Source organism: Rana temporaria, chromosome 3, assembly GCF_905171775.1.
Source record: "Rana temporaria chromosome 3, aRanTem1.1, whole genome shotgun sequence".
In the NCBI taxonomy this organism is placed as follows: Eukaryota; Metazoa; Chordata; class Amphibia; order Anura; family Ranidae; genus Rana; species Rana temporaria.
In genome coordinates this window covers 465773922-465796846 of record NC_053491.1, presented here as the reverse complement: position 1 = coordinate 465796846, position 22925 = coordinate 465773922, and the positions used below count along the sequence as shown (strand labels likewise).

General features: G+C 44.0%; 1 protein-coding gene across 1 annotated transcript in view; it reads right to left on the bottom strand.

The window, feature by feature from the left end:
* DNAH2 (dynein axonemal heavy chain 2) overlaps positions 1 to 22925 on the bottom strand; it is a 402999-nt gene that overhangs the window by 145129 nt on the left and 234945 nt on the right. The window contains exons 41-45 of the mRNA XM_040346833.1: positions 21035 to 21253; positions 17337 to 17454; positions 12853 to 12989; positions 8128 to 8265; positions 4900 to 5058 (exon numbers count right to left, since the gene is read on the bottom strand). Of these exons, the coding sequence (XP_040202767.1) occupies positions 4900 to 5058; positions 8128 to 8265; positions 12853 to 12989; positions 17337 to 17454; positions 21035 to 21253 (771 nt within the window). The remainder of the gene's footprint in view (positions 1 to 4899; positions 5059 to 8127; positions 8266 to 12852; positions 12990 to 17336; positions 17455 to 21034; positions 21254 to 22925) is intronic.

Below are 22925 nucleotides of genomic sequence, written 5' to 3'. Positions count from 1 at the left end.
AAAAATATGTTTTTTTACCTTAATATCTACCTCAACCACTTGAGATCCGCGCTGGAGACAAAAGACGTCCACAACGCGGCTCTCAAGTGCGGGTTGGACGTCCCTGGACGTCCTGTTGTTTACATTCCCTGTGCGTGCCGCTGGGGGCGCGCAGTGGGGAAACACTGTGCCCGGCGCATCGCTGGGGAGCCGATTCGCGTGCCTGGCGGCCGCGATGTCCGCCAGGTACCCGCGATCGGCGGTGAAAGCAGGGACGTGGAGCTCTTTGTGTAAACACAGAGCTCCTCGTCCTGTCAGGGAGAGAGGAGACCGATGCTGTGTCCCTTGTACATAGGGACACAGATCGGTCACCTCTCCCAGTCAGTCGCCCTCCACACACAGTTAGAACACACCCAGGGACTACATTTAACCCCTTCCTCACCCCCTAGTGTTAACCTCTTCCCTGCCAGTCACATTTATACAGTAATTAGTGCATTTTTATAGCACTGATCGCTGTATAAATGTGAATGGTCCCAAAATTGTGACAAAAGTGTCCGATACGTCCGTCGCAATATCGCAGGCCTGACAAAAAAAATAAATCGCAGATCGCCGCCATTACTAGTAAAAAAAAAAAAAAAAACATAAATCTATGCCTTATTTTGTAGGCGCTATAACTTTTGCGCAAACCAATTAATATACGTTTATTGTGATTTTTTTTAACAAAAATATGTAGAAGAATACGTATCGGCCTAAACCGAGGGAAATTATTATTTTTTTTTTTAAATGGGATATTATTATAACAAAAAGTAAAAAATATTGTGTTTTTTTTCAAACTTTTCTGTCTTTTTTTTGTTTATAGCGCAAAAAATAAAAATCGCAGAGATGATCAAATACCACCAAAAGAAAGCTCTATTTGTGGGAAAAAAATGATAAAAATATAATTTGGGTACACAGTTGTATGACCGCGCAATTGGCATTCAAAATGCGTCAGCGCTGAAAGCTGGAAATTGGTCTGGGCATGAAGGGTGTTTAAGTGCCCAGTAATGAAGTGGTTAAATCACATAGCTATTTGCCTAGAATACTTGTTTGTAGCCTAAAAACTGAAATTTGCACTTAAAAATGTAATATAGTAACTTTTGTGAAATTACAGTAAAAACGTGGCTGCGCCAGTAAATTTCGGCTGTCGTGCCAGTAAATTTCAATCTGGTAGGTTGGCAACACTGATTGGGACACCTGCCTTTACACGCACATTAAATTTAATGGCATCCCAGTCTTAGTCCGTAGGGTTCAACATTGAGTTGGCCCACCCTTTGTAGCTATAACAGCTTCAACTCTTCTGGGAAGGCTGTCCACAAGGTTTAGGAGTGTGTCTATGGGAATGTTTGACCATTCTTCCAGAAGCGCATTTGTGAGGTCAAGCAATGATGTGGGCGAAAAGGCCTAGCTCGTAGTCTTGGCTCCAATTCATCCCGTCAAGTTCCCCCACCCCAAACTCGCTCACCAGTGTCTTTATGGACCTTGCTTTGTGCACTGGTCCAAATCATTTGGTGAAAGGGGGCAAGGGCGGACTGACCATTCGGGGCTCTCGGGCACTGCCCGAGGGCCCCATGCAACTAAGGGGCCCCATCATGGTTGTCAGCCTCAGCAAAACTAGAGACAGTATGTAAAATCCTGCATTTTTTTTTTTACATCTGTCCCTGATCGACATGCTTTTGGTCGAAAAATCCCAAGATTATAGCTGCCCCGCCTGTCCAGTACCTTTACAGTGTGTGTATGTGTATTCTGTGTGTGTGTATACTGTGTATGTATACTGTGTATGTATACTGTATGTGTGTGTATACTGTGTATGTATACTGTATGTGTGTATACTGTGTGGCTCCATAATCTATTGCCTGGGGGCCACATAATCTTCTATTGCCAGGGGGCCCCATGAGTTGTCAGTCCGCCCCTGAAGGGGGGATTATGGTGTGGGGTTGTTTTCCGGGGTTGGGCTTGGCCCCTTAGTTCCAGTGAAGGGAACCCTTAAGGTGTCAGCATACCAAGACATTTTGGACAATTTCATGCTCCCAACTTTGTGGGAACAGTTCGGGGATGGCCCCTTCCTGTTCCAACATGACTGCTCACCGGTTCACAAAGCAAGGTATGGATGAGTGAGTTTGGGGTGGAGGAACTTGACTGGCCTACACAGAGTCCTGACCTCAATCCGATAGAACACCTTTGGGATGAATAAGAGCACAGACTTCGAGCCAGGCCTTCTTATTCAACATCAGTGCCTGACCTCACAAATGTTCTTCTGGAAGAATGGTCAAACATTCCCATAGACACACTCCTAAACCATGTGGACGGCCTTTCAGAAGAGTTGAAGCTGCAAAGGTTGGGCCAACACAATATTGAACCCTGCGGACTAAGACTGGGATGCCATTAAAAATCATGTGTGTGTAAAGGCAGGCATCTCAATACTTTTGGTAATATAGTGGATATTTACCTCACTGTTTAAAAGGCCTGCTTATAGAGGTCAGAAGTTCAAACTGTAATTTACACACAGAAGCAAATGACTGATTGGAGTGACTCCTTCCTTAGAAATATAGCTTAGTCACAGGTTCTAATCTGTCTGACAGCAGATAACTACTGCTTCACTGTATATTTAGTTAGCCCATGGTACTCTGGAAATCCTTTGTCATGTAGTAATTTTGGATTTATTTTTTAGGATTATATTTTATTGAACATTTTCCCAAAAGAATACAGAGTCCATCACACTCTTATACTTTAAAAAAAGTGATAACCTTAAGTTGCACCCAAAGCAAGTGTCATCTCCTTAACCATAAGTGATTCACGGACATATAAAAAGGTACCTGTATACTCATACAGGTCACTGAAGTACAACTGAAGGTAAATTCATATTTAGCTTTTTATTGCGGTCTGTGTCCTCATTAGGAAGATTCCCCCTCTCTATTCATCCTGTTTATCATTAAAAGTGAAAGTAAAAGAAAATCCCAAATTTTGGGTTGTCCCCAGAAAAGTAAGAGGGGAAATCATCCAATACACTAGTAATGGTGACTTGGGATGCCCCCAAGAGATGACCTTAATTTGCAGGGATTTCCTCTCACTTTCTGTTTGGCTATGGGACAGGAAGTGAAGGGAAATCTCCCCAATGGGATACAGATGGCATAAAATAAAAAAGATCTGACAGGGGTTATAACTCTCACTTGCCCTATCCAGAATGAACAAAAAAATGTTGCCAATAGTTCTACTTTATTGCTTTATTCAATATGACCCACATGGGACAAAGAGAAATAGATATAGATAGAGGAGAAGGGGGAGAATAAAAGAGAACAGTACCACCTAGTATTTTAAAGTTTCTTTCCTCGTTACAACTGGCAATAGACATCTTGGGAGACATGATAAGGGCTTTAGCAAGGTCATCATCTGATAAACTACAGTTCTATTATTTTTCCCATTCCAATAAATAGTATGGAGTCCCAGAAGTGGCATTAGTCAATACAGGGATTATAGTGTGTATATCATACCCAATGGGCCGCCAGCACCAAAGCACATTACCCAGAATGCCATAATGACATCTATGTAGAGGGCATCTGTTGCAAAGGAAGAGAGAGACATTCTTAAGTTGAAAAAATAGGCCAACCTTTACCCTGGGGTCCAAGTTACTCTAATGATTCTTTAAGAGATGCAAGCCAATGTTGTGTGTATTGGAGAGATGTTAGTCACAGGCCATAATAACAGCCTAGAAAAAAACAGATCTAGCGGGAACTCCGGATTGCCTAATACTGGGTCATTGGGACTGTAACAACATCCCAAGTATGAAAGGGGTTAATGTCGTTTAGGATATTCCCGAACACAAGGCAGCTACCAGACACTCCAACCAGCCTAATGAGACATATACGAGTAATTCTCGCCCCAATACGAGACAAGGCTTTGTATAAGGTTCAAGCAGGAATCACAAACTTTATTGAAAAGACTGCAAGTTTTATACACAGTCAAAAGAGGAGGAGCATCCATATTCTCCTCATATTACTCTGAAAATACACCTGTGATCAGACCTAATTAACATGAGCTAATTAACTAATCCCTTTAAGCAGCCTGGCTGTCTTCTAAACTACAATACGCATTATCACAGGACTCCTTCATACAATACAAGGTCAATTAGTACAAACCACAATAAAAAGATCCTTAGAAGTTAGCCTGGACTCATTTGCATCATAACAGGTAGACAGATGGCTAGAGTTAAACACATCAACTTCTTTCAATTAACCTGTTGAGTTCAGAATCCAACAAATCCATAATAGTCTTATACATATATCCTGGGAGATATTGTGGATAAAGATGACTGTCCCATTTTAAGTAGTCCAAGCTATATTTCTCAGTCACCCTATGCCCCTAATGGACAGGTGCATGGGGTGCATGGGGAGCTGAAGCAAGGGTATCTCATACTTTCCAAGAGATTCTGGGTTCCACAGGCCCTTCTGTTACAGGGACTATGGGAGATGAGATTTTCAGCATCCTAATGAACAAATCCCACACGTTCTGAAGAGGTGGTAAAGAAAAGGAAGGAAGGGGGTTGCATAGAGGGCAGAATCCGCAGCAGGGAGGTAGAAGAGATGGGCGATATTAGTAATTCAATTCAGAACCATTGCTTGTGTGGCAAATTAAAGATCCCATCTAGTAGTCTAGTTAATAGTGAAGCTTTGTAATAAAGGTGTAAATGAGGTAGGCTTATCCCTTCATCCTGTTTTGTTTAAAGAGGATATCATACCGAAGACACACCAAGAAGTTTGCCCATACGTAGCAAAGAATATAGTAAAATAAAAATGCATACAGAAAAAAAGAAGATACAAAATTCACTCAAAATAAAACTGACCCCAAATTTTTACATTTTCCCTTCACCTGTTACAGAGGACTCACCCCATTCTCTGGTGTGGCCAGTGACTCGTACAGCTTGCAGAGGGAGATGACCCCGCTGGTCTCCTCTTGCGGTACAAGGTCCTTACAGTTTTGGTGTTTGTATTCCAGTATCTTCCCCACGTATTTGTCAAACATACGCTGGAGGCTCTCCGCTTCCACCTACACAATAGACGGTCTTAATTAACCCAACACCAGTTCATCGAAAACGAAACCACTCTAGCTACAGACTGTAGGTGTAAAAAGAGAACCTGGCACCATTTTGGGACTAAGTTTCTCTGCCCCCCTTTCTTTCACAATTATGTCTCATATAAATGAGCTCCCGGTTTTCAAGCTGCACGTTAAGTCTGATGAGGGTAAGGTGAGTTGGCGTAGTGGAGTGGGCATTAACACAGCACTTCTGTTTAACACAGAAGACAACTACAGGGAGTGCAGAATTATTAGGCAAGTTGTATTTTTGAGGATTAATTTAATTATTGAACAACAACCATGTTCTCAATGAACCCAAAAAACTAATTAATATCAAAGCTGAATATTTTTGGAAGTAGTTTTTAGTTTGTTTTTAGTTTTAGCTATTTTAGGGGGATATCTGTGTGTGCAGGTGACTATTACTGTGCATAATTATTAGGCAACTTAACAAAAAACAAATATATACCCATTTCAATTATTTATTTTTACCAGTGAAACCAATATAACATCTGAACATTCACAAATATACATTTCTGGCATTCAAAAACAAAACAAAAACAAATCAGTGACCAATATAGCCACCTTTCTTTGCAAGGACACTCAAAAGCCTGCCATCCATGGATTATGTCAGTGTTTTGATCTGTTCACCATCAACATTGCGTGCAGCAGCAACCGCAGCCTCACAGACACTGTTCAGAGAGGTGTACTGTTTTCCCTCCTTGTAAATCTCACATTTGATGATGGACCACAGGTTCTCAATGGGGTTCAGATCAGGTGAACAAGGAGGCCATGTCATTAGTTTTTCTTCTTTTATACCCTTTCTTGCCAGCCACGCTGTGGAGTACTTGGACGCGTGTGATGGAGCATTGTCCTGCATGAAAATCATGTTTTTCTTGAAGGATGCAGACTTCTTCCTGTACCACTGCTTGAAGAAGGTGTCTTCCAGAAACTGGCAGTAGGACTGGGAGTTGGGCTTGACTCCATCCTCAACCCGAAAACGCCCCACAAGCTCATCTTTGATGATACCAGCCCAAACCAGTACTCCACCTCCACCTTGCTGGCGTCTGAGTCGGACTGGAGCTCTCTGCCCTTTACCAATCCAGCCACGGGCCCATCCATCTGGCCCATCAAGACTCACTCTCATTTCATCAGTCCATAAAACCTTAGAAAAATCATTCTTGAGATATTTCTTGGCCCAGTCTTGACGTTTCAGCTTGTGTGTCTTGTTCAGTGGTGGTCGTCTTTCAGCCTTTCTTACCTTGGCCATGTCTCTGAGTATTGCACACCTTGTGCTTTTGGGCACTCCAGTGATGTTGCAGCTCTGAAATATGGCCAAACTGGTGGCAAGTGGCATCTTGGCAGCTGCACGCTTGACTTTTCTCAGTTCATGGGCAGTTATTTTGTGCCTTGGTTTTTCCACACGCTTCTTGCTACCCTGTTGACTATTTTGAATGAAACGCTTGATTGTTCGATGATCACGCTTCAGAAGCTTTGCAATTTTAAGAGTGCTGCATCCCTCTGCAAGATATCTCACTATTTTTGACTTTTCTGAGCCTGTCAAGTCCTTCTTTTGACCCATTTTGCCAAAGGAAAGGAAGTTGCCTAATAATTATGCACACCTGATATAGGGTGTTGATGTCATTAGACCACACCCCTTCTCATTACAGAGATGCACATCACCTAATATGCTTAATTAGTAGTAGGCTTTCGAGCCTATACAGCTTGGAGTAAGACAACATGCATAAAGAGGATGATGTGGTCAAAATACTCATTTGCCGAATAATTCTGCACTCCCTGTATATGTGGGCGGGGCCTCCTGTACATTGTGACCAGGCCATGGATCTCCATAACGCAGGTTCAGTTCCTGTTGCTACTGGAAACCAACCTCTAGGGAGGGACCCTGAACATTGACCTCCTCGCTATCGGAGGAACTTTTCACCCTTACCAGGCACCACGCTTAAAGTGATATTAAAGTTTTTTTGTTTTTTTTTAAATAACAAACATGTCATACTTACCTCCACTGTGCAGTTCATTTTGCACAGAGTGGCCCTCAACATCCTCGTCTGGGGTTCCATGGTGGCTCTCCCGGCTCTTCCCTATATTAGATAACCCCCTCTGGAAAGTTCTCTCCCGAGGGGGTTACCTTGCAGGCCATAGATGCCGAATGTATGACTCGGCCCCGCTCCCGTACCAATGTATTTGATTGACAGCAGAGGAAGCCAATGGCTGCGCTGCTATATATCTATTAAATGAAGAGCCGAGAACACGTGGAGATAACGACATAGAATCGCGCCCATGGAAATTCGGGGCTCAGGTAAGTAAAACGGGGGATCTGGGGGCCCGAAAACTGAAGGGTGTTTTTTCACCTTAATGCATAGGATGCATTAAGGTGAAAAAACACGAGGGTTTACAACCCCTTTAATGACTGGTTGCTTTGTGTCTTGAACTAGTGCTTGGTTACGCATAGCTTCTCTGCTGAATTTCGAATATCACATGTGCTTTAGACGTTGGTTCTTTAGATACCACGACGAGCCAAGCTAGCATCTTCATACAGCAGTGGCACAATAGGGCAGTAAGTCATCTAGGAGCGGTAAAATGTTCCTTGCTTCTGTTTTGAACGTCAAGGATGAATTGCTCCACTTGCTTGCTTTAAATCTCAATTATTGCTTGTTAAGAGTATATAAACTCTTGCATTTCCATAGCCCAACCACAAGGTAAAAATAAAAACAGAGGAGGCACTATGTACATCTTTAAACTCATCTTTTGAAAAAGGTTCTGGCTATTGCATACAGCAATCCAAAGTGAAGACTAAATAGCAGCACATGCACATTATCATTTCCCCCAGGGTAAGAAGTGGAAGATCCTCCATCTTTTTCTGGAGCAATAACGTAAAAGGCTCAAGTTAGCATCTTAAAACTATTCCTTGGATGCCACATTGTTGGAGACACTGGATGTACGGCATCTTTTAATTTCCAATTCTTAGGCTCTCTTTTCAACTACTACTTAGTCCACTAAATTTAAGAAGGACGACTAGGATCTTACCTTAGACCTCTTTTCTAGCCAGGACTGGACATACGGCTTCCAGCCAAGGCTGGTGTGGTCGGTGAATACCATACCGCAACGTGACACTGTGGCTGGAGAAGCGACGGCAAGATCTGCAACCTCAAAGAGCAGAGACACCTGTGTACGGACAGACAAACAGACAGGTAAGCAATGAAGCAGCTGCTTTAATGACAGTTGAGTACCAGTCTAAGCAACAAGCCTGTCTATGGCATAAGCCTTACAAGTGTAAAAGTTCAATCTGAAGGGTGAACATTGTGATAAACCAGGTGCTTGTGAAAGTTTGGTCAGAGCACCCAACCAATCTACAAATAAACTTTTGTAGAAGGCTGACATATGTTAAAGGCCCGTACACACGATCGGATATTCCGACAACAATTGTCCGACGGATGTGTTTTGTCGGACAATCCGACCGTCTGTATGCTTCATCGAACATCGAACAATTGTTGTCGCAATTTCCGACAACAAATGTTGGCTGTGCATGCTCTCAAATTCTCCAACAACAAATATGTTACGTCGGATCATCCGATCGTGTGCACACAAATCTGGCGGACTAAAAATCCAACGTACAAACACGCATGTTTCGAACCAATGCTAACCATCGGACAACATCAGCAGAAGTTGCCCAAAGGGTGGCACTAGAGCTGAAAATCTACGTAGTACGTCTAGTACATCACTATGTTCGTGTTTGTTGGCTGAAAATGTTTTGCTGTGTGTATGCATACCAAGTTCACGGACAATGCCCTTCGAACAAAAATCCACGGAAAAGTCAGATGGAAGTCCGATCGTGTGTACGAGGCTTAAAAAACAGGCCCAACACCTAACACTAGTTATAGTGCAGCCCAAAACAAGCCCCGTGTACAAAAGGGAGCGCCACATGAAGGTATAAGTGTACAAAGTATTTTAATATTGGTAATGGTTAATAACAAGGAAATATAAAACATCCAATGCATTTAGGGGGGATTAAGGATCACCGCCTTCTTCAGGGCTTATGTGTGAAATCTATTGAAAAGGACTTAGGGATGGCAGAATTGCTTTTCACGCATCAGCCATCTAGTGAAGGAAGATCCTTAAGCCCCCAAACATCTATACATGTTGTATGTTACCTTTCTATTTTTAAATTCATTGGAATCTTAGAACTACATGTGCTCTTTAGACTTTATATATGTGGTTCCTCAATTCTGGGTCTCTTGTTTAGGAGGTACACAATTTTTGTTGTTGGAAATTCCCACAGCAAATGTCCGATGGAGCCTACACACGGTCGGAATTTCCAACAACAAGCTCACATCAAAGATTTGTTGTTGGAAATTCCGACCGTGTGTACGTGGCATTAGGGTAAATCTAGCTTATGTGTGATAACACTCCAAAAGTGGAGAGTAAAGCTGCTCTCAAAAAACCATAGGCGCCCATAATACGCTTGGGAGCCTTAAATGTGGACATCACATTTAAAAAACTTGAAGCAAAAAACTATAAGATGGTGGGCAAGTGAAATATCAGAAGGTACAGTATTGTTCATTGAAACTTCTAACTCATTTTGGAGGTCTTAGAAAGAACAACCCCTTCTTCAAGGCTCAAAGCTTCACAGAAATCAAAAACTGCAGTGGCTCAGATAAAAGTGCCCTGAAAAAATTATGTGCAGATGATGGCAAAGACTGGCATCAGATTGCCGTTTCCATTTCACAGACAATCCTTCCCTAAGGGGGAAACCCAAGACCTCCAAAACACGATGGTACTTTCAATAAAAAATATCCTCTGATCTCTTGCCCAATGACATAATTCCAATGCTCAGAGTTTTTTTGAGTTACGAAAGTTCATTTTGAGTACCTGTCTATGAAACAAGCCAGACCAGCCCTTTTCAACCAAGGTTCCATGGACCCCTAGGGTTTCTCCAGAGGCTGCTAGAGGTTCCTTGAGAAGCAATTTCTTCCTCTCAGGTAAGTTACCATTAACAACAATCTTTTTAGTTTATTGTAAGGAGGGTATTCTCCCAATGACCACCAACATACAGTAAGGGGCATACTTCCCCCTGACCACCACGCTAATGTAATGGGTGCTGTGGATATAGTAATTATTGGGAGGGGTTCCCAAAGATCTGAAAATTCTTTCAAGGGTTCTTCCAAGTGAAAAAGGTTCAGAAAGGTTGAGCCAGACCTTAGTAAACACTGAAGCCTCGTACACACGACCAAGGAACTCGACGGGCGAAACACATCGTTTTCCTCATTGAGTTCCTTGTTAGGCTGTCGAGAAACTCGACAAGCCAATTTTCTCCATTCCCGTCAAGGAAATAGAGAACATGCTCTCTTTTTGGCTCGTCGAGTTTCTCGACAGTTTCCTCAACGAAAATGTACACACGACCGGTTTCCTAGGCAGAAAAATATCTCCCAGCAAGTTTCTTGCTGGTTTTTGTCGTGTGTACGAGGCCTCAGTGTGAGTACCTGTCTAGAAGACAGACTGGCTACTATTCAAAGTTCAGTATAGCCTCGTACACACGATCAGTTTTTCCGACGGGAAAACTGTGAGGAGAGCTTTTGGCTCGGAATCCCGGCCGTGTGTATGCTCCCACGCAGTTTTTCTGATGGGGAAACTGCCAAAAAAACGTTGGACAAAAAAAGAGAACCAGTTCTCTTTTTTCCCGTCGTGAAAACCGGAGGACTTTTGCCCAGCGTTTTTTGGCAGTTTTCCTATGGGAAAAACTGCAATAGAGCATACACATAGCCAGGATTCCTGGCCAAAGCTCCATCGCAGTTTTCCTGTCGGGAAAACCGGCCGTGTGAAGGGGAAAGATTGAACCGAGTAGGTTCTCGGCTTTCTCCTCGGGATTTCCGACAGGAACTTTTCCTGCTGGAAATCCCGTACGTGTGTACGAGGCATCAGACTATAAAGACAGGCCTGACACTAGAAAATGTAGAGTGTAAGTACCTGTTGTTATGGAATTATTTCTGATTGGGACTCTGCCAAACTCCTGGCTGGCTCGCCAAAAACTGTTATGGAATTATTTCTGATTGGGACTCTATATTTCAATAGTTTTTATTGAAAGAAACAATATTACAACAATATAGATGCATCTGATTGGGACTCTAAAAACAGAAGTTAATACTGCAGCTGCAGGAACAGATACACAGGACGCAATCACTGTGTGTAAAATGTCAGTTCAGTACCAAAATTTATTATTACATGTTATTTTATACATAGATAAGAAAGGGGTAGGGTGAGATGTTATTAAAAACTAACAAATAGAAATATGTTATTAAAAACGAACAAATAGGAATTTATTATTAAAAGCTAGCGAATAGAACAATTGCAATAGTAAAACCTTGAGTGAGGAGGGGGGAGAGAGAACTTCTAGCAGAAGATGTGTCTGTGTGTTAGGTGAAGGTTACAGAACACATTTCAACAGCGTGGACAAAATGGAGTCTCTTGTGCTTAAATGAACAACACAGTGAATGTCCATGTCACTGTCTACATTAGGCCACAGATTAAAAATGGCAGTAGGACATTTCTAAGCGATTCAACTGCCAAACAATATATCTTTACGTACATCAGACACTGCTGCCAATCCTTTTGCCAAGGGAGAACAGTCTACTGGCTAAAAAAGAAATCCAAGCCAACAGGCTTCCCCTGATAGGTGTCTGACATGGATGTGTAATGAAGTCTTTGTAGCCCCGAGTCACGTCATATAAGCCAGCCTTTTTTAACGTTTTCAACAAAGAGGAAGCCTTAAAATATCTTTACAGTCTCATGCTGCGTACACATGACCGTTTTTCGGGTTTTAAAAAATTACCTTTTTTTTAACGTCATTAAAAACGATCGTGTGTGGGCTTCAGAGCATTTTTCAGGTTCTAAAAAATGGGCAAATTTTTTTTCGAACATGCTCTATTTTTTCTCTACGTTTTTTCGGGTTGTAAAAAATGGTGGTGTGTGGGCTTTAACAACGTGAAAAATCAGAAGCAAGTTATGAGACGGGAGCGCTCGTTCTGGTAAAACTACCGTTCGTAATGGACATAGCACATTCATCACGCTGTAACAGACAGAAAAGCGTGAATCGTCTTTTACTAACACGAAATCAGCTAAAGGGTGACGTCATCCGAATGGAACTTCCCCTTTGTAGTGCCGTGTTGTACGTCACCACGCTTTGCTAGAGCATTTTTTTTTCACGATCGTGTGAAATGATGAAGTTGAAAAAAACGCTTTTTCTAGAGCCTGAAAAACGTCGTTTTTTTACATTCCGAAAAATTATCGTGTGTACGCGGCATCAGTGAACCCCTGCTAACAATTGCTATATCTAAAAACTCATGATACATTACTGTGATGGTCAGTGGGAAAAACTACTTAAACTGGTTGTAAAGCCAATCACAGCGCCGGAGCCGCGATACCCAGAAGGAAGAGGGTGGAAGATGGACGCTTCATGGAGGCAAGGAAATCGGGGACATCGCAGGCTTCGGTTTCAGGTAAGTGACACATAATGGGCTACTATGCGATGCATAGTAGCTCATTATGCTTTACCTTTGCAGGGAAACAAAGAGGAAGTAAAACCCATCAGGGTTTACTTCCTCTTTAAGGCCACTGGAAAGAATTACCCCCTTACCCCATGAAACCCTGGTTGAAAGATCCAGGTGTAATCTGATGGGATCACATGACATTAAGTAATATGTATAGAGAGGTGACTAGACACGCTCAAATAAATTTGATAACAAGGTATTAGCTCACCTGCTCCGGCATGGCTATTCTCTCTCCGTTAATGAGGGTCAGGACTTTGTTATCATCCATGACGGAATTCATACTTTCTATCCACAGAGTGTCAACTGGCCCATCAAACACAATCCACTTCTCGTCTGGGCGCTCATCTGCAAATTAAAGTGTATCAGATTGCATTGTCTTTCCTCTGCGTAACACAGAATTCACGTCTTTATTGATTTCCTAACTGTCCTCTAAACCACGTCTTCCATGTCTTGCACTGATTAAATAGTAACAAGATGCATAGAAGTTAAAATAATGGGCAAGATTCAGCAATGATTTACGCCGGTGTATCTATAGATACGCCGCGTAAATTCAAAGCTGCGCCGGCGTACCTTTTTTCTGTATTCAGAAAACAAGATACGCCGACATTAGCCTAAGATCCAACTTGCGTAAGTCTCTTACACCGTCGTATCTTAGGGTGCATATTTACACTGGCCGCTAGGTGTCGCTTCCGTCGTTTTCGGCGTAGAATATGCAAATGACCTAGATACGCCGATTCACAAATTTACGTACGCCCGGCGCTATTTTTTTACGTCGTTTACGTTAGGCTTTTTTGGCGTAAGGTTGCTCCTGCTATTAGGAGGCGTGCGCAATGTTAAGTATGGATGTCGTTGCCGCGTCAAATTTTGAATTTTTTACGTCGTTTGCGCAAGTCGTTCGCTAATAGGGCTGGACTTAATTTACGTTCACGTCGAAACCAATGACGTCCTTGCGGCGTACTCTGGTGCAATGCACACTGGGAAATTCCACGGACGACGCATGCGCCGTTCGGGAAAAACGTCAATCACGTCGGGTCACCAAGAATTAACATAAAACACGCCCCCTCATCCTCATTTGAATTACGCGCGCTTACGACGGCCCCATTTACGCTACGCCGCCGTAACTTAGAAGGCAAGTGCTTTGTGAATACAGCACTTGCCTCTCTAACTTACGGCGGCGTATCGTAAATACGATACGCTGCGCCGCCGTAACAATGCGCGCCCCTACCTGAATCTAGCCCAATATATTCGCTGTACCGGTACTATACAGCAGCAGACCAGGACTTATTGTTCTTACACTAGTTCATTAGGCTGCTCACCATTTTGTCCTATCAGTGTTGAAAGATTTAAAGTCAAGGAGCCATGTCTCCTTCTTTCTAGAGAATCCCAGAAGCAACAAATCAGTTCATATTGACTTCATCTAAGAAGTGGGCACTTGGCTCCACCAGCCCATCGTATTGCTGAACCAGTAGGGATGTATGTGATGGTGGAAATGAGCATAGCCAAATGCTAATATCCTGGAAAAAGCCGCTATTTGTGTAGCACAGTGCTCCATGTACCAAGGCTCTTGAGGAACTTGTAAGTACACTTTTAAGAGACCCTGTTAGATTTTTAAAGAGATAAAGATAGCAGATTTATGTAAGAGAAGAGCTAGTATACTCACCTGAAGGGGTTACATACAGGGGTCGCAGGGGTCACCATTGCGACCTGGCCACATGCTTCAGGGGACACATGCGGACCCCCTGTACGCCTGGATAGGAAGTCGGAGGGCACGGCAGCATGTCAAAGAACCAATCCCTACTACAATCATGCAGCCCCAAGCCTCTGTGTGCTTCCATGACCCCCCCGCAATGCTGGTGGGCTTCTCCCTCCCACCTCCCGCCGGCTGCTGCGGAGGATCTATGAGGATGGAAAGTGGGGAAGGGAAGGGGCCAGTAAATGTGTCATTTACCGGCCCCTTCCTTGTCTTAATAGAGTCATGCTTCAGTTTATGAGTGAACGGGAAGCTCTGTACAGAGCTATTCCTGTCCATTTATTTTGTGCAGCTGAGGCTGATGAATCTTTCCTTAGTCTCTTTCTCTGTCTCTGAGACATCAGGGTTCTGTTTAGACCCCTGATATTTCACCAAAGCCCCCCCATCGGGGTCCTAAAAAATATGTAAGAAAGAATAAAAAATGTATTTGTAATAAAAATAAAATAGTAAAAAATTATTGAAAATGAAAACAACAAAAAATAAAAAACTACTTACACGAGTGGCAGAAGTACCAGGGTCGCAAAGGTCGCACTTGCAACTGGGCTCTGGCGTTCCATCACCGTGGGGGGGTCCAAGATGGCAAGAAGGTGGCCCGCTGCGGGACCGTGATAAAGGGTCTCACGATAGGAGTAAAGGGCCCCCGGGATCAGTTGAAACGGCCATAGTCGTGGGCCGGTGGGGCCTTCGAGTTTTTTTTGCCCCGGGGGCCTGAAGGTTTTAGTTACGCCTCTGCTCACCTCACTGGTTGCCCATGACTTCCACCTCCCCTCCTCTTCATCATTCGACACTTTCGGGAGTGTCAGACGTGTGTCCCCCCACCGTGCGTCATGGTTCCTTCCACCTACACCATCATCACTGCTGAGTCCTGTGGTCATGGGATGAGTTAAAGGAAGAAACCACAGTACATGTAGAGGAAGACATACATCCCTGAAGAGTCTGACAAAGACTGCAGTGCTGGAATGTAGGGGAGGTGGGAATCACAAGCCATGAGCTGCTCATTTCTTTAGAAACTTAGGCCCAGTTTCACGTAGGAGATACGCCGGCGTATCTCCAGATACGTTGTCGTATCTCTGAGTCTGAGGCGTCGTATCTTGGCGCCTGATTCAAAGAATCAGATACGCCAGAATTTGTATAAGCAACGACCAGCGTAAGTCTCCTACGCTGTCGTATCTTAACTGAATATTTACGCTGGCCGCTAGGGGCGTGTACGCTGATTTACGCATAGAAATATGTAAATCAGCTAGATACGCAAATTCTCGAACGTACGCCCGGCCATCGCATTACAGATACGCCGTTTACGCTAGGCTTTTTCCGGCGTAAAGTTAACCCTGCTATATGAGGCGTAGATGAGGCGTAGAAATGTTAAGTATGGACGTCGGGCCAGCATCGAATTTTCCGTCTATTACGTTGTTTGCGTAAGTCGTTCGCGAATAGGGCTGAGTGTCATTTACGTTCACGTCGAAAGCATTGGCTTCTTGCGGGTTAATTTGGAGCATGCACATTGGGATACTTTCACGGACGGCGCATGCGCCGTTCGTAAAAAGCGTCATTTACGTGGGGTCACAATAAATTTACATAACACACGCCCACATCTTTCACATTTGAATTAGGCGGGCTTACGCCGGCCTATTTACGCTACGCCGCCGCAACTTTGGTTTGTGAATACTGCACTTGCCTGTTAAAGTTGCGGAGGCGGAACGTAAATAGGATACGTTACGCCCGCACAAAGATGCGCTCTTCTACGTGAATCCGGGCCTCAATAGGATCTTGTTAAGGTTTACCCCTCTACCTTAGTTATATGAACTATTCCTTGCCTCTCGTTGCTCTATTCACTGTAAGGCGTTACGAAAAATAACCAGTACTTCTGGATATGTGGCATGCTTTGACTTTCCCCCATGTAACAGCACTAGTTCTTCACAACTGGCTGCTCAGGCACCAGCACATGATGACATCATGTTCAGGCACCAGCACATGATGACATATTATGGCTTGCAGACTACATTGGTCTTTAGTTCCTTGCTTGCAGTGGTGAACAGAATGGTGTTAGGAGTAAAGCAAGAGAGGTATGTGTGACGGTATTGGTACGATATCCCCGTCAAACAGTCCCTTCTTCCCATAACGAAAATCACCCAATACTCCACAAGTAGGAGTCCATGGAATCGCCCCAAATAGCCACACATGAGACAAGCTCACTGCTGGAACAACACAGCCTTTTAATGGTATAACACAGAGCTTATATGTGGTTACAACTGTTACAATGACAATCTCACACAGTGGGGGGTCTTCAATACAGATCCTTTGAAATAAGGATATTTCTTTGAACTAATCAGTATCTAGCCGGTTCGGCTCCGCTATGTTTAACCTGATCAGACACATTCCTTTAGACAATGAGATCAGTGACGCTAATTACTAGTTGTACTGAATACATTAACTAGACAGCTCGACCACGCATATAGAGAGATAATTACCACAATGAAGCAATCAGAATAATTAACATGAGCCACTTATCTAATCACAGTAACCAGTAAACACAGGGCTTTTGCACACAACACACTAGACGCATGGGTGCTCAACCTGTGGCTCTCCAGCTGTTGCAGAACTTCAAGTCCCATCATGCCTCTGCCTTTGGGAGTCATGCTTGTAACAGTCAGTAGCTTGCAATGCCTCATGGGAATTGTAGTTCTGAAACAGCTGGAGAGCCACAGGTTGAGCACCCATGCACTAGAGCAATTAACATTTGAAACAGGACTGGCTGCAGAAGGGTAAATACCATTAACAGCCTTAAACAAGCAGGGAGGATTACACTGAAGCATATAGGTAAAAAGTCCTTCACAGTATGCGCTAATAGTCCTGAATGTCCAAAGTACAGATTCCTTTATGGAACAGCCTGCCCCAACTTTTCATTCTATAAAGTTCTCTGCATTCAGCAACAGTTGATGTACCTGCACAGGCTGTACGCATAAGGCTGGAGAGGATTCCATCTGTCCACTCGCTGGTTGTCAGATCATATTCACCATACAACTCCCCCAGAGACACGGCCTTGGGGTTCAGAGGAAATTCCTACACATAGGAGATAATATATAAAGAAAAAGAGAACATGTGCTTTAATAATAAACATCATTCTCTAAAGGTAAAACATTATGGTGGGCAAAGTAAAAACTGTACTGTGTAGAGGTGGGTTGGTGGTGGTGTTCAGTGGAAACCACCTGACAATCTCCCGATCTCTCAGGACCCTTTTGGGGGGATCCCTGTGCTAAGTTCTCAGGTCTGCACAGCTGTTATGCCCATTATGAGGGGTCCCCATCACCCCTGCTGAATTTTTATTTATTTTATATTGTGAAGAATGTAACAGGAGGAGCTGGAACACATAAAGGTGGGTGAGAACATCTCATTTGGGTGGGAACAGCCCATACTCCCAGGTGGAGAGCGACAGAGCCAGAGATCATGGTCATGGAAACAGTGGCGGTGCGTCAAAAAAGGGCCCCTCTCTCCTGCCTCCCCTCTATCACCATAGATATATTCATACATTGCAGGAATCTATCTAAGGTCGCCGCTGTCGGCCCATATTCAGGTGCCCGACCCCTTTTACAGCGGTGGGGTATTTTTTGGAAGCACCTGATAGGCATCCAAAAAGGTGAACAGCAGGCGCCATGCTAGGTGCTCGCTGTTCACTCGTCCTTGTGTTAGGAAAGCAAATGAATATTCGCATTTCGTAACACTCAACCGCCTCTCAGCCAATCAGGGGCTCAGGTCTGTTACCTGTCACCTGATTGGCTGAAACGACAGGCACTGTGATTGGATGCCACCTATCAGGTGTCCAATCATAGCAGAGGACGGGAAGAGAGGATAGGAGAAGACATTGAGGAGCGTGGAGGACATCGTCGTGACCCGCTGCCCCACCAAGACAATGTAAGTGCCGGGCGGGCGGGGGATGCACACTGGCAGCATTTGGTGGGCACAGTAGCGGCAACTGATGGGCACGCTGGCAGCAATTGGTGGGCACAGTAGCGGCAAATGATGGGCACACTGGCAGCAGTTAATGGGCACAGTAGCAGCAGTTGATGGGCACACTGGCAGCAATTGATGGGCACAGTGTCAGCAATTGATAAGCACACTGGCAGCAATTGATAAGCACACTGGCAGCAATTGATGGGTAAAGTAGCTATGTTTGATGGGCGCAGTGGCTGCGTTTGATGGGCACAGTGGCTGCGTTTGATGGGCACAGTGGCTGCGTTTGATGGGCACAGTGGCTGCGTTTGATGGGCACAGTGGCTGCGTTTGATGGGTTTTTTTTTTTCAGTTTGTTTGCGCCCCCCCCCAAAAAAATTGAGCACCAGCCGCCACTGCATGGCAGGGAGATCTCGCTGATGGAGCATTAAAGATATAGGACGCCATTCACAAAGTGGTATGTACTTAAAAGGGCAGTAAAATACACCTCAGCGTTTTTCAAAAAATGTTTTGGCATTCACAAAAAAACACTACTAAAATACTGCATTATTTTTTGAAGTCTTGCAGTATTTTAATAAAGAAAACAAGCAGTAATTTTACGCCTGGCACTAGCAGACGCATTTATATTAACCGCCGCCCACATCCTTAACAACTACTAAACAACATGGTTTTTAAGGAGAGGGTGGCTGCCATGACCTTAACAACTGATGAGTCATCAGCCATCAGCGGGATTCCCTGCGGACAGCTGAATCTAAAAAAAAAGTATTGGCGTAAATAAAAATGGGGGGAAAAAACACCATGGGTTCCCCCCCAATGCATACCAAGCCCTTCAGGTCTGGTATAAATTTTGAGGTGAACTCCACGCCAAAACCCACACAAGATCCTTATCCGAGCATGCAGCTCATCAGGTCAAGAAAGGGAGGGGATGAGTGAGCGATCACCCCCTGTCCTTTTGAACCATACCAGGCCTTATGTCCTCCTCCAAAGCACCTTGTCCCCATGTTGATGTGGACAAGGGCTACTTCCCCACAACCCTAGTTGGTGGTTGTGGGGGGGTCTGCGCACAGGGGGCTTATCAGAATCTGGAAGGGGTCCTCAGATCCCACCTTCCATGTGAATGAGAAGGGGTACATTAGACAGTCATCAGCCGTCCGCGGGATTCCCTGCGGACAGCTGAATCTAAAAAACATTATTGGCATAAATAAAAAAATATATATAAATTGGGGGAAAAAAACGCCATGGGCCCCCCCCAATGCATACCAGGCCCTTTGGGTCTTGTATGGATTTTGAGGGGAACTCCACGCCAAAACCCACACCAGAACCTTATACGAACATGCAGCTCGTCAGGTCAAGAAAGGGAGGGAATGAGCGAGCGATCACCCCCTGTCCTCCTGAACCATACCAGGCCTTATGTCCTCCTGCAAGGCACCTTGTCCCCATGTTGATGTGGACAAGGGCCATTTCCCCACAACCCTAGTTGGTGGTTGTGGGGGTCAGCGGGCGGGGGGCTTATCAGAATCTGGAAGGGGTCTTCAGATCCCACCTCCTATGTGAATGAGTAGGGGTACATAGTACTCCTACTCATTCACCCCCCAAAAAATGTGTAGTGCAACAAAAGACATTAGACAGTCATCAGCCGTCAGCGGGATTCCCTGCGGACAGCTGAATCTAAAAAGAAGAATTGACGTAAATAAAAAATAAATAAAAAAATAAGTAAATTGGGAAAAATACAATTATTTTAACCTCCCTGGCGGTATGATTCTTTCAGAAAAAACATGCTGAAAGCGGTACCATTATTTGCAAGGAAATTTGGCGTTTTATATTGTAGGTCTGTAATTTTTAGAAATAACTCACTTAAATCTGACCAAACAAGATTCTAATAGGCATCCCGGGTATGAGATTTTTTTAAAAACAAAATTATAAATTATAATATAATAAATAATTATAACTAATTATAACAAATAATAATATAATTATAATAAAAATTATTCAATAATGTAATCAAATCAAAATCACTGAAATTTTTTCAGTTGCAGAATTGTCGCTGTCATTATTTTTTTTTTTTATGACGAATTTCCCCACACATCACTATCGCACAATTCTGCAAGTGATTATAATTTATTATCGCTGTTTTTTAGCTGATCTAAAACTATTTTTGACATAAAGGGACACTTTTGGTTGCTATGGACAATCTACAGTTTGCAGGGAGAAAGAAACGTTTTTATTATATAAAATGACATGCATGACACAGGACAGACCACTAGGGACAAGGGGGGTGTGTTTTTTTTACATACAGTACTGTAATCTATAAGATTACAGTATACTGTATGTAAAGTGTTTGTTTACTTTTTTGAATTTGGCGCCGTTCTCCGTCCCCGTGCGTCGTAACGTCGCAGGGAACGGAGATCGGCGTCACACGGAGGCACTGTGTGAATCGAGCGAGGTCCCGCTCGCTCACACAGCGCGGTGGCATCGCTGGATCCAGGGACAAGGTAAGTAAACCATGCCTGTGGATCTAGCGAGGCAAGCCCGAGTCTGACTCGGGGTTACCGCTCGCAGCAGGAAAATCTAACCCCGAGTCAGACTCGGGAACACCGCCAGGCAGGTTAATGACAAGTTCTCTTTAAGGAATTTAATGAAATCGGAATAAAAATCAATCAGGTGGCAAATATGACATTTGCTGGTCACTCACCCGCACAAGGTTATAGTTTGTGTCTCCGTTGCGGTGCAGAGAAGACAGCGCCGACTGCAGGCAGCGCCAGGTAGTTGTCTTTCCGCTACAGGTCCTCCCGACGATCATGCAGGAGTGGCGTGAGGATTTGGTTTCGTGCAGTTGGATGACTTTGGTAACGGTGAACGGTGTGATTTGAAGGCCAGAGAGGCGCAGTTCCTGCTCAATCTGCTCCCGGAGCTGACACAAAAATAAAAAAGGAAGAATGACTTGCACACAATGATATATTGGGGGAGATTTACTAAACCCGATGCACACAGAATCTGGTGCAGCCGTGCATAGTAACCAATCAGCTTCTAACTTCAACTTCTTCAATCAGGCTTTAGTAATAAAACTTGGAAGCCGATTGGTTACCATGGACCAGTGTTAATTTCATTGACTAAAACCAATTAAAACATTTTAGTCGACTAACTTAAAGCGGTGGTTCACCCTCAGTGACACGATTTTACCATCGAGACAGGCATTGTAGCGCGAGCTACAGTATGCCTGTCCCGATTTTTTTACCCCCGTACTCACTGTGTACTCGTACATTATAGATTTCGGCTCCCGCGGGGAATGGGCGTGCCTATGGAGAGGGAGGATGATTGACGGCCGGCCCTGGCACGTCACTCTCCCCGAAGACAGCCGGAGTAGGTCTCGGCTCTTCACGGCGCCTGCGCACAGGCTATGCGCAGGCGCCGTGAAGAGCCAAGCCTATTTCGGCTATTTCCGGAGAAGCGTGACGCGCCAGAGCCGGCCGTCAATCATCCTCCGTCTCCATAGGCACGCCCATTCCCCGAGGGGAGTCGGTATCTTCGATGTACGATATAACAGTGAGTACGGGGATAAAAAAATCGGGACAGGCATACTGTAGCTCGCGCTACAATGCCTGATTTTATGGTAGAAGAAAAATTTTTTTTTTTTTTTGGGTTTATAGGGTGAACCCCCGCTTTAATACAATTTTAGTCGTCTAAAATAATACTAAAACTAAAACAATTGAGATGACTAAAATACGACTAAAACTAAAATAGCATTTTATTTAAAAGACTAATAGGTAGATTCAGAAAGAGTTAGGCCGGCTTATCTACAGATAAGCCGACCTAACTCTGAATCTGCGCCGACCTATGTTTAAGTGTATTCTCAAACAGAGATACGCTTAAACATATCTAAGATACGATGGCTTGCGCCGTCCTATCTTAGGTTGCAATATTTCGGATGGCCGCTAGGTGGCGCTTCCATTGCGGTCGGCGTAGAATATGTAAATCAGTAGATACGCCGATTCACGAACGTACGCCCGGCCGCCGCAGTACATTTACGCCGTTTCCGTAACGCATTATCAGGCCTAAAGTTATTCCATCTAATAGATGGAATAGTAATGTTAAAGTATGGCCGCCTTTCCTGCTTCGAAATTCAAAAATTTTACGTCGTTTGCGTAAGTCGTCCGTGAATAGGGATTTACGTAGTTTACGTCCACATCGAAATCAATAGGCCCGTGCGGCGTACTTAGCCGCAATGCACACTGGGAAATGTAGGCGCATGCGCAGTTAAAAAAATACGTCAAAAGCGTAAGGTCAAAGCATATTAACATAAAACACGCCCCCCTCAGCCGAATTTGAATTAGGCGCGCTTGCGCCCGCCGCATTTACGCTACGCCGCCGTAACTAAGCAGGCAAGTACATTGTGAATCATGTACTTGCCTCGCTAACTTACGGCGGCGTAGCTTAAATGCCTTAAGCTACGCCGCCGCAAAGTTGCGGACATGTACCTGAATCTAGCTATAAGACTAAAACTAAATTGAAATTTGACATCAAAATGAACACCTCAATACCATAAATAATAACATATTTGATTTTTCACCAGCAGTATATAATCA